The sequence below is a fragment of the Oncorhynchus gorbuscha genome, unplaced genomic scaffold (genome assembly GCF_021184085.1).
Source record: "Oncorhynchus gorbuscha isolate QuinsamMale2020 ecotype Even-year unplaced genomic scaffold, OgorEven_v1.0 Un_scaffold_126:::fragment_4:::debris, whole genome shotgun sequence".
Lineage (NCBI taxonomy): Eukaryota > Metazoa > Chordata > Actinopteri > Salmoniformes > Salmonidae > Oncorhynchus > Oncorhynchus gorbuscha.
This window is the reverse complement of record NW_025744568.1, coordinates 230,643-247,932: the sequence shown is the minus strand read 5'-3', so window position 1 is coordinate 247,932 and position 17,290 is coordinate 230,643. Positions and strand designations below refer to the sequence as shown.

Below are 17,290 nucleotides of genomic sequence, written 5' to 3'. Positions count from 1 at the left end.
CTCTTGTACAAAGCTTTTGTAGTTTGGAGTAGACACACTTGAGAATGTTGATGGCTTTTGCTGTTCAGTTTAAAAGAAACAAGAGCGATGGTCTACAGAATCAGCTGAACGGAAACGAGACTGAGACTCCCCCAGGTGCCAGTTTGATTATTTTCTAACACTGAAAGTAGTATAATCCCCTCCCCGACCGGCTGCCGGTGGATATGTAATAAGGTGGAAGTACCAGATGATTATGCTTTCCCATTGATTTGTCCCATACATTTATGTTAGAGCATTGTTTACCCTGAAGGGAGTACTGAATACATTGGTTTGCATTGTTGAGAGGCTTTAATGGGAGGCGAAACGCTCCTAACCCATAGGTCTTTCAGGAGTTCCTCTCCTTGAGAGCCATTACCACAGAAATAGAATGAGTAGAATGGGCGTCGCCATTTACGTCAGTTAATCCATAATGGGTGGACTGGCGGCCATTTTGTGTGTTCATTCTATTTCTATGAGCCTTACACCACTAGTTACTACTGTCGATGTGGAGGACCAATTGAAGTAGCCAATAGTACCGTGACTGTTGAAGCTCCTGTGGTGAAAAAATGCTTTGCACTTTCATCTCTAAAATGTAAGGATTTGTCTTTTTTGTATATTTAAGTGATGTGGGAGTAGATTTGAGTAGTGATGCATGCAGGTGATTCTGCGTGCTTTAGCTGAATAGATAAAAACCAACACTGATGGCCTATGAATGAAATGCCATTAATCATTGTTGCACATGGGACCACAGCCTACAATGACAGTTTTATTTTAATTTTTAATGTATTTATTGATTTGTTTTTGTGTTTTTCATGAGGACTTATAACAAGTCTAACCCTCATGTTTCATGGGATTGTATGAAGGGTAATTGGGAACGTAATCGAGGTAATGAAGTAATGGCACGTTTGTATACTTTTTAAATGGGATTTCTCCAATAAGTTGTGTAAATAACTCCATATTGCTGTGTTATGAGAATTTGAGTTATGAGAATTTCATGCCCATTTCATTCGGGACCATGTGTCTGTGTATTCGTCTCATCGTGAGGGAGTTAAGGTTTATGCAATCGACTTGTAGGCAAGTCTCATGGCTGAACTGCAACATTTTGGGTTCTGGATTAATCGACTTGCCACAGCCTAATTAGTGTGCTGCCACTGAGAATTCTCATGTTTGGGTTCTGGGTAGAATATATTCTTGTTGCTTGAATTAAATCTGTTACAAAGCCAGACTCATTATCAGTCAGAATTAATACCAGAATTAATGAATATAGACTAGTAAGAGTCTATGAGAAGGGTTCTTGTTTTCTTGAGGTGTTGGCGATATTAGGCTGATGGCTAGTTAAGCATACCTACAGAGCTCTCAATCATGAATGGTTGTTTCTCCCAATTTTATGCCGTGCCTGTTTGAAGATGTCCACGGTAGACACTGAGTGTACAAAACATTAGGAACGCCTTCCTAATAAAGTCGTGCCCCCTTTTGCCTTCCCGAACAGCCTCAGTTTGTTGGGGCATGGATTCTACAAGGTGTCTAAAGCGTTCCACAGGGATGCTGGCCCATGTTGACTCCAATGCTTCTCACAGTTGGGTGGTGGACCATCCTTGATGCACATTGGAAACAAACAGCAACGTTTCATTTACACACTCAAACTGGTGCGCCTGGCTCCTACTACCATACTCTGTTCAGAGGCACTTCAATATTTAGTCTTGTCCATTCACCCGCTGAATGCCACACACACACACACACACACACGTCTCAATTGTCTCTTCTAATATTTTTTTTAAACCCATCTCCTCTCCTTCATCCACACTCACATTGAAGTGGATTTAACAAGTGACATCAATAAGGGATCATAGCTTTCACCTGGATTCACCTGGTCAGTCTGTTTTGGAAAGAGCAGGTGTCCCTAATGTTTTGTACAAAGTGTATATAGTTAATGGTTATGTCTTGTAGAGCATTTTGGCAAGGGAGGTGTCTCTTATATAGCTCACTATTTGGGAGGTTCCAAGTGAAATTATTGCGTAACAAGTGTAAATATTTTATGGGCATTCTTTTTAAATGGTCTCCTGAATGTTGTGATTGTGTTCCCCTTCTGGCGTGTTAAATGCCCAGTGCAGTCAAAAAATGTGATTTCAGTGTTTTTTATATTTCCACATTTTATGAGGTTCGAATAATATTGTGAAAATGAGAATGCCCTTTTAGTGTAAGAGCTGCTTGAAGTTGGCCTGAAATTTCAGCCTGTTTTGATGGGTTGGCCTCTCCATGGTGACCTCACCATGGGGTAAATTAGTTAGACTAATAAGAGTTTCAAGCCTTTGCCAATATCAGACCCCTCCCAGACAGTCCTAGTGAAATTCTATTTTGCTATTTGCTTAAAAAAAAAAAAGTTTTATTTTCATTTACTATTTTAATTGAAAACAATCACAGTAAGGTACTTAATTGTTACCCAGAAATGATTTGATATTGAGATAAAAAACTACTGCATTGAACTTTTTTAAGCAATGGTGTTGCTTATATTTAATGGTGCTTCTCCCAGTATGAAATATAGACCTCTCCAGAGAGGTGGAGAGGAGACGTTCATCCCGACTAGCACCCTATTCCCTATATACCAGAGCCCTGGTACAAAAGTAGTTCATTATATAGGGAATTGGGTACCATTTTGAGACAGTTTGTCCTGAAGTCACACTTTGGCTGGCATTGTTTCATTTCATAGCCCTTATATTGTGCTTCTTTAAGCATTTTTAACTATAATTCTTCTAGTTGATCAACTGCTTTTAAAAAAAAACAGGTTGTGCTTCGCAAAATGATCATAACTCATTACAGTAGGCTATATTTCATAGGTCGATTTCTGAACCCAAATCCTGACCCTATACCATCAGGATTTGAGTCAGCAGAATTATCCCTGCACCAGTGTTTGGCAGAACCCTCCTCCACACGGTCTGTCATCCACAGCACAGCTTACCTTCCCTACCACCTTTTGTGGTGTGTTGGAAGTCGTTTTAATGTTGTGCCTTTCTATAGCAACTAGCGATTGGCAGCTTCCTCACTCCCAGAGATTGTGCTGTTCCTGTAATTGCTTCTTAGCTTTGGCCCCAGTCAGACTTTAAACTCAGTCAAATATTAATGATCGCCATTGGTGCTTAGTTGGTGTGAGTTTTTTTTAAAGATTGGAGGAGACTAAAGACATGAGAAAAGGAATGTAGTCATTTGTCACCATGGCGATCACTTCGATACACAATTCAGAGTTTCAGAGAGGTAATTTTATAGTTAACACATCATGATTACATGGCCATAATGAATTTATCGGGTTGGAAATGAAATATCTACATGGAGAGAAATGAGAGGGAGGATAAAAAGTCAAAATAGGGGTGTTTTTTGTTGTTTCTCCAACGTGACCTTTAACAGTGTGTGGTAAAATGGAAATGTGTTTTTTTTTGCATATCTGTTATTAGGGTTTAGTGCCTGCTCAAGGGCAGCGACAGATTTCTTTTCCATAGTCGTCTCGGGGATTTGAACTAGCAACCTTTTCGGTTCCTGACCCAACGCTCTAACTGCCGCCCATGAAGAAATTTAGAAACTCACTGAAATTACTTGCTTTAAAAGGCCCTACAAAATATAAAATGTTGTCCACTCAATACTGCTTTATAGATTGAAAACGTTGCTCTCCCATGTAGCAATCTGTTGGTGGAGATTGCAAATATGACCCTTGCGTCCTAGACCAAAGACATGATTAATAGTGTTTTGTGTTCTCACAATCAATTCATTGAACTGTTTAAGAAGTAGCGTCCATTAGAGAAGGTCCTGTGTAGCTCAAATCTTAACCCCGATCCCCGGGACCAGACTACGTAGAATGTATACATGACTGTAATTTCTTCTAAATGAATATTAGTGGTCAAATCTTCCCCCAAAGACTACTAAGCCCGGCAATTTCTTCATGAAGATAGTGGTCACAGGGATTGCCTTGCCGTTGAACTGCTACCTATTAAGCTTGACTTTGAAGAATCCTTTCATCTCTCTAAGATTGTCACGCCACAGACTGTAATATTTTCCACGCTGCTGTTGTAAGTCCAGCCGCAGCTTCTCTCAAACCCTGTCCATACAACAATAACCTGTTTTTCTGTCATTTGGATCGACAATAAAGATTTTAAACTAAGCCGTTGGTCTTGTTTTTCTTTCCGTGAATAGATTTGTACCCTCCAGTACATAGTCTCATTGGTTGATTATTGTATGGCATTAACAAGTTGAGAATTTCTGTCCTTGCCAATGTACATCGATGTAAACTCCTGCCTGTTGGGACTTTTAACTGTGACTTCCTGGACCGAGCCAAAGGTAAAATACTTAATTATGTAGAATATAGATAATTTGATTCTGGTTAATGACTCCATAGTTCATACCTTTTCTCTTCTGGCTTGTCACAGGGCACCTATGATGTATTTCACAGAGCTACAGTATCATGCAGAGGACACTATTAGTCATGTATTGAAACGTTGATCTGGGGGTTTATTTGTAAGTGTCTCTATTTGTAAAAGTGTCTCTATTTGTAAGTGTCTCTATAAGTGTCTATTTGTAAGTGTCTATAAGGACATTATTAGTCATGTATTGAAACGTTGATCTGGGGGTTTATCTGTAAGTGTCTCTATTTGTAAGTGTCTCTATTTGTGTCTTTATAAGTGTCTCTAAGTGTCTATAAGTGTCTCTATGAGTCAGTTTTTTTTTTTTTTTTTTACTTTTCCTTGTATTTTCTTCACCCACTGTTCCTGTTAAATCCAATAATAGTGATGTACTAAGTTGTAACACCAGGAGGCAGCAAAAACAGGAAGTATGTGTACCTGTGGCACATCATTTTGAAGCATGAATCTTAGTTTTTATAACCAAAGTGTCACAGTGATGCATGCAGCATAGTAATTAAGCCAACTCTTCCTTAACCACCAGGGAACGTTTAACCGGCTTTTATGTATAAGGCTTGCTGCTTGTCAGGCTCAAAGACTGGTTGATCCTGTGTGTGGGTGTGCACATGTGTTCTCATGTTGATGGACACTTAATTAGGTCTGATCAGAAAGCTGGTCTCCTCAGGTCACTGTGTGATTGTCGTGTGACAAATAACGATTTTGAGTATTTGGGTTTGGGACACATCTGTCATTTGTGCTTTTTCCTTAAGTCCAAGTGTCAGTCAACAAATTGGCGTAGGGCTCATTTGTATCGGACAAGGTAAGACAAATGCCACCTTACTCCCTATATAGTGCACTACTTTTGAACAGAGTCCTATGGAACCCTATTCCCTATATAGTGCACTACTTTTGACCAGTGCCCATAGTGCACTATGGAATAGGGTGCCATTTGGGACAAAGACCCTGACTACTTTGTTTCTGGTTGGAGAAGAACATGGGTAGGAGTCCTCTATAGTCTACCAGACCACTACTGCACATTCCACGCCAAACATTTATGGATATAACCTTTCGTAAATTACTACTATTCCAAGCTGGGTAGTTTGTGACTGTGTCTCATAGAGCCCTTTGCTTGTAATGTGAATCAGAACTCCGTTACCCCCTCTGTTATTCCCCGGGGGTGAGATCATCTTCAAAATCATTTTACAATGACTGCCTTTGTACGGTGTTGTACACACATCTGATAGTGGCCTGAGTGGAAGAAGAGCGGAAGGACATGTTGTGTGAAACAAAGAGCTTTGAGTGTGTGTGTGTGTGTGTCTTCTGAGAGGTGTCTGGGCACTCAGCTGTCTGCCTGTAAGTGCAGAGTTATGTTGTGTTCTGAGCAGGCTGTCTGTAGACATGACGCCACATGGCCCATCTCTGTCCCCATCTCTGTGTCTACAACAGAGGCTAACCCGACTTTTGCTCTTGACAGTCAAGTGTGACAGGTCCCCGGCCCTGCCTTCCCAACCTACAATATAAACGCATGTGGTGCTTTCCAATCTGCTGACACGTGCTGTTCTCCTATGACGGCCCACAGTAGCCGTTGAACATGTCAGCCCTTTGCTTACCTCTTTAAAACCTTTCCAATCCAAAGCTATCACGTTGGCCTGTATAATGTGCCATTTTCAATCTGTGCACGTCTGATATAATCCACGTGAGATGTCACGTTTTATCATGTCTTGTATTTCGATTGCATCAGAGCAAAGAAGCGGCGAATGTCATGAAGCGTCGAGGGTTCTCCGCTTTTCCGGTGTCACTGCTGTTGCTCTGCCCCCCCCCCCCCTGTCCAGGGTCCTCGTCTGTCTCAGCACTTCTCCATCTGCCAGGACAGAAACAGTCTGCCTGGAGAATAACCCTGGTTGGATCTAATTACAACTCTTATCAGTTCCTGATGGGATGGGCTTTGCTGTCACATCAGCAGTGCAGGGCAGACTGTGAAAGAGACTTTTGGAGAACATACAGCACCATACTGTGTAACTTGAATGGCCCTCATTTCCCTCATACTGTTCAGTTTTCGGACTCGTATTTGTCTTATTATTCGCAAGAAAGATGATATCTGAGTGCCGAGGATTATGGGTACCAGGCCCAGGGGAAGCGCCAGGGGGCTTGCTGCTGTGTGTCTTGCTGTGTGTGTGTCTCGGTGATACTCTAGCAGGCATAGGCTTCTGGAAACTTTTAATTGTCGCCTGGAGAGGAATTTGAGAGTTTTCACAAGCTGTCTGTGAGCCCCTTGCCAAGAAATTAGGCTCTGAAAGATCTATGAGGACACCCACGGAAATTAGTTAACCTCCAGGCATATCCAGCTCCTTTTCCACATAACCACCGAAAAAGTCAAAAACTTACCTTACTGAAAGTAGTGGTCTGAGTTTCAAAGTGCATTGTGGGAACTGTAGTAAAGAGGTACCACATAAAGTGTGCTGTTTGTTAAGGATATTTAAGAGCGCCCGCCTGGACATTGAGAAGCTGAGTGTTTCTGTCCTGCTCGATGGAGAAGTGCTGAGACAGACGAGGCCCTGAGTCATTGATATCCCATAAGATCAGTCATAGAAATAGCTTTCTCTGTGTAGTAAGTGCTGTACTTCCCAAAGGTAGTGAAAGTCCTGAAATGATCCTCCTTCCTCCTCCTCCTCCTCCTGTTTGGGGTGATTCATGGATGGTGCAGAATGGCAGAAAATGAAAATGGGCTGGTGAGATCAGTTAAATTAATTTGAGTTAAATACATCTGAGCTGAGACCTTGGCTCCAGCGCCGTTGCCCGGTTATCTATCATGGAAATGTCAGGTGCAACGCCAGGCTTCCTCAGATGAGAAATTAACAGAGAGGAGGTAGGAAGAAAGGAGAAAGATGGATTTGCTTCGGGTACTCTGTGTCCTGTCCAGAGTTGACACCAAAAACAAAGACACCCTGTCAGTCATGGTCGTATTCATTAGTACACACCGTAGCATCCAGTTTGCAAAGGAAAACATTTTTCAATGTTTATTATTGGAGGTTCAGGTAGTCCCTGACGTTTTCTTCCATTTGGTTTCCATTTGGTGACTACTGGCCAGTCAAGCAGACAGATGGACAATCTGCACTGTGTATAGTCATGCTGTTTTTTATGCCCTATTCTGTATATAGTCATGTTGTTTTTTATGCCCTATTCTGTATATAGTCATGCTGTTTTTTATGCCCTATTCTGTATATAGTCATGCTGTTTTTTATGCCCTATTCTGTATATAGTCATGCTGTTTTTTATGCCCTATTCTGTATATAGTCATGCTGTTTTTTTGTTTTTTATGCCCTATTCTGTATATAGTCATGCTGTTTTTTATGCCCTATTCTGTATATAGTCATGCTGTTTTTATGCCCTATTCTGTATATAGTCATGCTGTTTTTTATGCCCTATTCTGTATATAGTCATGCTGTTTTTTATGCCCTATTCTGTATATAGTCATGCTGTTTTTACTCATCATTTTTTATTCATTATTCACTGACACTATTTCAATGAAATGTTTTATCTAATCTTTGACTCTGCAGTGTTAGTCGACACCTGTTGTCTACAAAGCATTTGGTTTCCATTTGGTGACTACTGGCCAGTCAAGCAGACAGATGGACAATCTGCACTGTGTATAGTCATGCTGTTTTTTATGCCCTATTCTGTATATAGTCATGTTGTTTTTTATGCCCTATTCTGTATATAGTCATGCTGTTTTTTATGCCCTATTCTGTATATAGTCATGCTGTTTTTATGCCCTATTCTGTATATAGTCATGCTGTTTTTTATGCCCTATTCTGTATATAGTCATGCTGTTTTTTATGCCCTATTCTGTATATAGTCATGCTGTTTTTTATGCCCTATTCTGTATATAGTCATGCTGTTTTTACTCATCATTTTTTATTCATTATTCACTGACACTATTTCAATGAAATGTTTTATCTAATCTTTGACTCTGCAGTGTTAGTCGACACCTGTTGTCTACAAAGCATGTGACAAATAACGTTTGATTTGACTTAATCCCTGGAGATTGGCAGTGCTTTCTGTCTGACAAGGAAGCTAAACAGAGGATAGAATCATGAGTCACACCGATGCCAATGGGCTTGACATGCAGCCTATCCCCGTGGACCTGCAGTCTGCTGCTATCCCCCGTGGACCTGCAGTCTGCTGCTATCCCCGTGGACCTGCAGTCTGCTGCTATCCCCGTGGACCTGCAGTCTGCTGCTATCCCCCGTGGACCTGCAGTCTGCTGCTATCCCCCGTGGACCTGCAGTCTGCTGCTATCCCCGTGGACCTGCAGTCTGCTGCTATCCCCGTGGACCTGCAGTCTGCTGCTATCCCCCGTGGACCTGCAGTCTGCTGCTATCCCCGTGGACCTGCAGTCTGCTGCTTTCCCCGTGGACCTGCAGTCTGCTGCTATCCCCGTGGACCTGCAGTCTGCTGCTATCCCCCGTGGACCTGCAGTCTGCTGCTATCCCCGTGGACCTGCAGTCTGCTGCTATCCCCGTGGACCTGCAGTCTGCTGCTATCCCCGTGGACCTGCAGTCTGCTGCTATCCCCGTGGACCTGCAGTCTGCTGCTATCCCCGTGGACCTGCAGTCTGCTGCTATCCCCGTGGACCTGCAGTCTGCTGCTATCCCCCGTGGACCTGCAGTCTGCTGCTATCCCCGTGGACCTGCAGTCTGCTGCTATCCCCGTGGACCTGGACCTGCAGTCTGCTGCTATCCCCCGTGGACCTGCAGTCTGCTGCTATCCCCGTAGACCTGCAGTCTGCTGCTATCCCCCGTGGACCTGCAGTCTGCTGCTATCCCCCGTGGACCTGCAGTCTGCTGCTATTCCCCGTGGACCTGCAGTCTGCTGCTATCCCCCGTGGACCTGCAGTCTGCTGCTATCCCCGTGGACCTGCAGTCTGCTGCTATCCCCGTGGACCTGCAGTCTGCTGCTATCCCCGTGGACCTGCAGTCTGCTGCTATCCCCGTGGACCTGCAGTCTGCTGCTATCCCCCGTGGACCTGCAGTCTGCTGCTATCCCCCGTGGACCTGCAGTCTGCTGCTATCCCCCGTGGACCTGCAGTCTGCTGCTAAAAAGCTAATGACAACACACCACCAACACCACTCCACACACCACAGTCTGGAGAGGTGCGTCACACACCTACCTTCATCTGAGTGACTTACAGCTTTGTGGTGATTTAAGTCCCAACCTCTGTCAGACAAATTAGGCAAAAACGAGGCGAAATACGCTGAATCCATTGAAGTGACTCACTGTATACAAGACAGATGGATACTGGGTAAACAATGGAACATTTACCAAAGGACTTGTTTTTCTTATTGCTCATTTCCCTCCACTAATGTGATGAATGCAGTTCCCTAATGTGTTTTACCGGACTGTTAGTGTTTCTTCAGAAAAAGCAGAGACCCATTAATGTAAATGATGCGCTGGAGATGCCACGTTCTATAATTGTCTTCGTCATTAAGGGGTACGACACACAAATTCCCTTAGTACATCTTCGTGTATTATATTTCTGTTGTCTCTGGTCCCATTCTAATAGGGAAAAGCGTCAGACCAAGATGGACTTTAGCCATATTAAATGTTCATCAGTGGAGCTGCCATAGACTGAGCTAAGCAGCTAGAAAATGGGTCACTTTGTGTAGTGGACACTGTGGAATTACCTTTAATCAAATGGATAAAAGTAGAAACCAGAAATGTGCACCACACAGTCTCCTGCACAGATACCTAGTATTGTCCCATTATTGTCATGCTGTGAGCGTGAACGAGCACATTGAGCAAACCCAGCTGTTACATTTGATTTCTGGCTATTTGCATTGTGTTGAGTGTACATGGTCAAGTACTGTATGTGTACTTAAAATGTTGACAATTTGGGGGGGGTATACAGAGTCTGTGTATCTCAAGGCTTTTGCTCCTGCTGCCTCATTGAACTCCTCCACTGTAAAAAAATGAAATAAAAATGATAAAAAATACATGTATTAAATAAATGGTTCAATTTTTTTTAAACTCATATTGTAGATCAGTAAAAAAAAATGTACCTCCCTTTTTCAGGACTCTGTCTTTCAAAGATAATTAGTAAAAATCCAAATAACTTCACAGATCTTCATTGTAAAGGGTTTAAACACTGTTTCCCATGCTTGTTCAATGAACCATAAACAATTAATGAACATGCACCTGTGGAATGGTCGTTAAGACACTAACAGCTTACAGACGGTAGGCAATTAAGGTCACAGTTATGAAAACTTAGGACACTAAAGAGGCCTTTCTACTGACTCTGACAAATGCCAAAAGAAAGATGCCCAGGGTCTCTGCTCATCTGAGTGAACGTGCCTTAGGCATGCTGCAGGGAGACATGAAGACTGCAGATGTGGCCAGGGCAATAAATTGCAATGTCTGTACTGTGAGACGCCTAAGACAGCCCTACAGGGAGACAGGACGGACAGCTGATCGTCCTCGCAGTGGCAGACCACGTGTAACAACACCTGCAGAGGATCGGTACATCCGAACATCACACCTGGGGGACAGGTGCATGATGGCAACAACAACTGCCCGAGTTCCACCAGGAACGCACAATCCCTCCATCAGTGCTCAGACTGTCCGTAATAGGCTGAGAGAGACTGGACTGAGGCAGGTCCTCACCAGACATCACCGGCAACAACGTCGCCTATGGGCACAAACGCACCGGCGCTGGACCAGACAGGACTGGAAAAATGTGCACTTCACTGATGAATCGCAGTTTGTCTTATCAGAAGGGATGGTCGGATTCACGTTTATCGTCGAAGGAATGAGCGTTACACCGAGGCCTGTAACTTAGCTACAACTTGAGAAAGATTCTGTCAATTTAAAATTATGTGTTTGCTCAACTTGTCTCATGCTGTCACTCAACCAGAAATGGTTATTTATTATTCCCTTATTCCCTGAAAAGGGCTCTGGAACTAGTTAAACACACACGCTGCTTTTGATATACAATGTTTTCAACTTACATATTTGACACACATGATAACATTGTGCATATTCATTTATACAAGTAATTAATATTCAACATGTCATCATCTGGGATTTGAACTCACAATCTCTTGGATCACAACAATCATGTCTGTGCACATGTCTGGTTTCACCTGTATTGCTACACTTTGTACTTCTCAGCTTTGTTGAAAGTGCACTCAAGTAAAACTCTTTTATTAAGAATTAACATTAATAATGAGTAAGAAGAGCCAACAACATTACACAACTATACAGAAACCCCTCAAATTACATAAATAAGTCAAACAAATCCATGATGAGAGAATAGTCTGATTAATAGATAATTGACGCAGACGTTGTGTCGTAGCAGGAAGTTCAGAAGGCTGTGAACCAAGAGGTTGTGAGTTCAAATCCCAGATGATGACATGTTGAATATTAACGACTGTATAAATGAACATGCACACATCGTAATGATCTTAGTCAACATCTGTCAAAAGCACCGTGGATGTCTAACTCATTCCAAAGCCTTTTTCTTTGAAAATTCCCAAATAATTTATCGTTAAATTAACATATGAGGCAAGTTGAGCAAACACATAATTTTAAATTGACAGAATGTTTGCCTAAGATTTCCCATGTTGGAGCTAAGCTGTGGAACCAGTTACGTAATAATAATGAATTGAAACAACGAGATTTTCTTTTTTACAATGTATAGTAATATACTAGAGCTTGATAGAAAACACCAATTGATTGTTTGAGAGGATTGTGTCTCTCCCTGTAGTCCGAGGCTGAAGCAATCAGTTCAGTCCAAGTTCAGTCCAAAAATGTGTTGGAAGTCATATTCACCAGGGCTTTTCCAAGTTGAAGGGAGTCATTCGTTCCTGTATCAGTCGTCTCACATAGGCCTGACCTAGAAAATATAATTATGGGATACAACATGATCATGGACCTGCATTTGTATGATAGGCACTGAATTGTCTTTATTCAAAAGTTCCACAGCCGAGGGTGTGCAATTTATACTAAAACTAGCAGGGTAGCAAACTACCATAACAGCCTTCGTCGGTTTTCATCTTCGTGCTGCGTTCAGAGGAATGAGAGTGGAGAGCTGAAGTAAATGATTCCTACAATTCAATGGTGTAGGGATACAAATCAAATAAGACAACGAATGGACATGGGGAGGGATGGAGCCATATATATCTCTATGTATGACTCTAGGGAGAGATCACTTAACACGCAATGCAAATTCACTTCCTGCTGTTGTGAAATGGACACAGGAATAGTTGTTCATCCCCAAGGAACTCTTTCTTCCAGTTTAAGAGCCTTTCTAGTCATTTAAACTTAATGCACCTCACTCTCAGGCTTACCAAAGTCACTAGTATCTGACTAGCCTACCTCTGGGTTATCATACTACTCTGTGTATCAGAAGATTTGTTGTGAACTGTTATGGAAGGGGGAAAAACTAGTCGGTTGCACAACTGAGTACATTCAACTGAAATGTGTCTTCTGCGTTTAACCCAACCCTTCTGAGTCATTGAGGTGCAGGGGGCTGTCTTAATCGACGTCATCGGCGCCCAGGTAGCCATTGTTGTCGGGGGTTAACTGCCTTGCTCAGACTTTTCCACCTTGCTGGCTCAGGGATTCGAACCAGCTACCTTTCGGTTACTTAACCGCTAGGCTACCTGCCACCTGTTATTAACTGTTATTGACCCATATATACGCACATCCTCATCATCAATTTCTATAATGAAAAATCTACAATAAATTGCCCTGTCTACTATAGAAATTGGAAGGTAATTGAACTAGGAGTAGCAATAGCACACTGTTATGATAATATAGATTTTTTTGTTGTTTTTAGATTGGCTGATGTTGCTTAATGGAGTCCATTCCAGTAGTATGGAGGGCATAAACAGTTTCCATTTGCACAAAACTGATGACTGGGGACTGAGTCATATTCAACTAAGCCTATTACATAAAGCACTTAAGTCTCTTTCTCAGTACAAAATTATTCAAATAATCAGGAACAGTTCTGTCTGCTATTTATATAATTTTTCATTCTCTCTATGTCATTCACAACTGCTGATAGCTAAAACCCCTTGACACACACACACACAGACACGCACACACGCACGCACGCGCGCACACACATACACGCGCACACAAGCAAGCACTCACACACGCACTGTCCACGGTGCTGAATGTTATCTCATTTTCTGCAGCGCTCTCTCTCGCACACACACATACACACGCACACACACTGAAGTCCATTCAGATGGCTCTGTCAGAACGTTCTTGATTTTGCACCACACTATTGGTGGTGGCTTACAGTGGCCTCAATTATACTTTAATTGTCTGCCACTATGAACTATGGGATTAATATTTGTCTGTCCTTGCAATCGCAATGCGGAGTTTCTGCAGTAACATTGAAGATCAAGCTGATAGCCAAAGGCATTAGCTTGGCCGGTTCTGTGAGGGAAGAGACTTGTTAATTGCCTCTCTCTCTCTCATCTTTGCTTATTGTTGTGGAATTGTTCTAGTTTGTCACTCTTTCTCCATCTGATTGTGGATGCTCTACTTTATAATAGTGTTTTACTTTGCTTTCCCTCAGCGATCGCCCCCAAACTCCTTTAATTAGCGCTATCAATCACTCCCACTCTCTTTCTCCCTCTGACCCGTACCCACAGCTCAGTTTAGTGGAGACAAAAACTCCATTCCTCATTATTCTTCACAGGTGAACCTTTACTGAGGCGGTTGGATCGCATCTCCCAGAGCCACTGGATGTCTCCCAGATGAGTATAACATGGCTGCGCTGATGTCTCATAAACAGATCTCACAGAGAGCACCTTTGGAAAGAGAAAATGACTTATTAACATGCTAATACCATGTTGATATGATGCACGGTGCAAAGTCCTGTCCTATTGACATTGCTATTGGACGATTCCTCTCTGGCAAACGTGGATATATTCAGCAGGGCACAATGTTGTGGAAGGACAGAAACGTGTGGTTTCGAACAAACCTCTCTGAGTCTGACATGTAGAATCATGCCAGCTCTATTTGTGACACTTCTGTCTGCAACGTTTGCCTGCTGAACGCGACCCTGCTCAGCTGTCAGGTGGTTCACTTGTGTATTCGTTTACTATTTAACTCGTTGCTTTCTGTCCCATCAGTCGACGCAGTGGACTGGCAGGCTGATTCTGTCCAGTGATAATCCAGTGATAATCCAGTATCACAGATGGCCTATAATTAGACCCGCTAGATGTGACGTTATCTGTAGATCTGTGCCTCCCGCCATGCTCCCCACTCAACAATAACAATGTCCATTCACTGATAACAATATGTGACTAGAATTAGTTCTATTGTTATATCTTTACTATCATATTGTTAACCATGGACAGACATTTTTACTATGAGAGATGTGTCGTTCTTAGACTTTTTGGATGTGTCTATTCACAGGGGATTGGAATACATTGTCTGTGCACTAAAGCCCACATAATTACATCAGATTGCTGTGGTAAAGCCAATTAAACAATCAGTCATTTCTTTGCTCAGTGCATATTGATGCCATGTGTGTTCGCATCCTTATTATTATCGATGCATCTGTGCGTGCCCGCGTGCATAATGACTGCCCGCGTGCATAATGACTGCCCGCGTGCATAATGACTGCCCGCGTGCATAATGACTGCCCGCGTGCATAATGACTGCCCGTGACTGCGTCAATCTGTAGTGCTCTTCGAATATTGCACTTTTCAATTAAGCTAAAAAGGTATCGCCAATTAGAGTTCTGTCTGCACTCGGTCGACCAGAGGAGTGTGTGTTGTTTGTTACCAAGCAACTTATTCACTCCACACTGTTGGCTGCGTCATTTCCTCCTGACGAGAGACTGGAGAGAGGGAGCGACACACTCTAGCAGCGTCTATATGCTCGGGGAGCTCGCGGAGACGCATCTGCAGTCTAGGTCAACGCAAGGCAGGATCACGTATAAAGGGATATAAACAAAAAACTACCAGGATTTTTTAAAACTCTGGATTACTTGAAAATGGCTGAATTGTCTATGCGTTATTTGTAACACTTTTAAAGCTCAGGCTGGATTGGATATATTTGGATAGAAAACTCCACAATATGAACTTCGGTCGCCGATAAAGGAACCAAGCAAAATAACTACTTCTATCAAGAACATCGCGCGTATTATTTCCGAATCTTCCGCATACATAATGGTAGGCTTAAGTTTACCACTTGATATTCATAAGTAGTAGACATTTTTTATTTTGTTGCGCTCAAGCTTTTCTCCGGTGCCTGTTGACGAGGTGATATCTGTGGATACTGGAGAAGCAGCTGGCGGGCTACCTGATCTCTTCACGCACAAAAGCAAGACACGAGCTAATGACACTCAAGCTTGTCGTGCTCCCCATTACGCTTTCTGACAGAGTTGTGAGTTTTCTGACCACGGTTCCGAAATGTTTCTTCTGTGTGCGTTAGTCTATTTCAGGTGCCTTTTTTGACGCATGATTAGCCTAACTTATTACGCATTAGGCCTACTGAAGTTCTGATGTTAGGCTGTTATTAAACTGCAAAGCTGTTGAATATGTCCTATAGTTTGTGTTTGAAATTATAACATTGAACTTAAGTTGTTTATTTCATTGCTCGAGGCTGCGTTGTTAAAAACTGTTGGAATTCAGCCGGTTGGCTAAGCCAGACCCAGGCTCAGACCTAGCCAATATGACTATTAGTGGAGTGGACGTCCTGCAGGAATCGCTATGCCACGCTCCGTTTTAAAGGAGCATAACCCCGCATTGTCAGCCCCTAATGCCCAAATGTCTCCCCGCTCCAGTGTTGCTGCGTGACCCAGTCACATGTCTAGAATGAGCACGGATCTAGAGCGTATGTCGCTCAACTCCTCCTCCGCCAACTCGGTGGCCTCGAGTGCCCGCACGCTGTCAGCCAACGTCAAGAAGCTGCACAACGCGCTCAACCTGCTGCTCAACGAACTGGAGCGGGAGCAGTTCATCCACTGTCTCAACGTGTACCACTCCAAGCGGAACGTCTACGACCTGGTTCAAACACTTAAGGTCATCCTCAATGCGCCCAGCAAACGCCAACTTCTGCCCATGCTACGACAGGTCATTCCCCGCTCAGACCAGCTTTTGTTTGACCAGCACACCTCGGAGGGCCTCTACTTGAAATCGGATTTGCTTGCCAGAAATGGGAGCGCCGAAGCGTTGGGCGAAGTTCCCAGTGGGAGTCCAACTCCTCCTGGGCATTTCTTGCCAACCCCTCCCGGATCTCAAGTTGCCATGCGCGGCTCTCCGGATAGTTTCAGCACCAGCAGTGATGGGACAGCTCCCCTCGTCCCGCTGCTCGGGAGAGGCTTTCTGCACGAGCCTCCAGGAGAGGTTCGACAAGTGACCCTGAAACGGCACAAGAGCAACGAGGGCTTGGGTTTCAGTATCCGCGGAGGATCGGAGCACGGGGTCGGGATCTATGTGTCTCTGGTGGAGCCGGGATCCCTTGCCGAAAAGGAGGGACTAAGGATTGGGGATCAGATTATGAAAGTCAACAACACAGTGTTCGATAAAGTCACTCATGCTGAAGCAGTGAAGGTAAGTGTGTGTGTGTGTGTGTGTGTGTGTGTGTGTGTGTGTGTGTGTGTGTGTGTGTGTGTGTGTGTGTGTGTGTGTGTGTGTGTGTGTGTGTGTGTGTGTGTGTGTGTGTGTGCCCAGCAATATATAGCATGTAATCACAATACAGAGTTAATATACAGAACACCAAACACACACACACACACGCCTCTACTAGCTCTCCTATGCTCCCCTTTTTCAAAGTTCCCCTGAAGCTCTTAACTGAGCAGTCTGTCTTGGCTCTGCTTCTGGAGTCTGTGCCAGGGTGGGCCACACAGTCAGCGCTTAGAGCTTTTT

At 43.3% G+C, this 17,290-nt stretch overlaps 1 protein-coding gene across 1 annotated transcript in view; it reads left to right on the top strand.

The window, feature by feature from the left end:
* Positions 1–15,306: 15,306 nt before the first annotated feature.
* The window catches only part of whrna (whirlin a), a 164,894-nt gene continuing 162,910 nt past the window's right edge, over positions 15,307–17,290 (top strand). Inside the window, exon 1 of the mRNA XM_046332290.1 lies at positions 15,307–16,975. Coding sequence (XP_046188246.1) covers positions 16,229–16,975 — 747 coding nt within the window. The 5' untranslated portion in view covers positions 15,307–16,228. The remainder of the gene's footprint in view (positions 16,976–17,290) is intronic.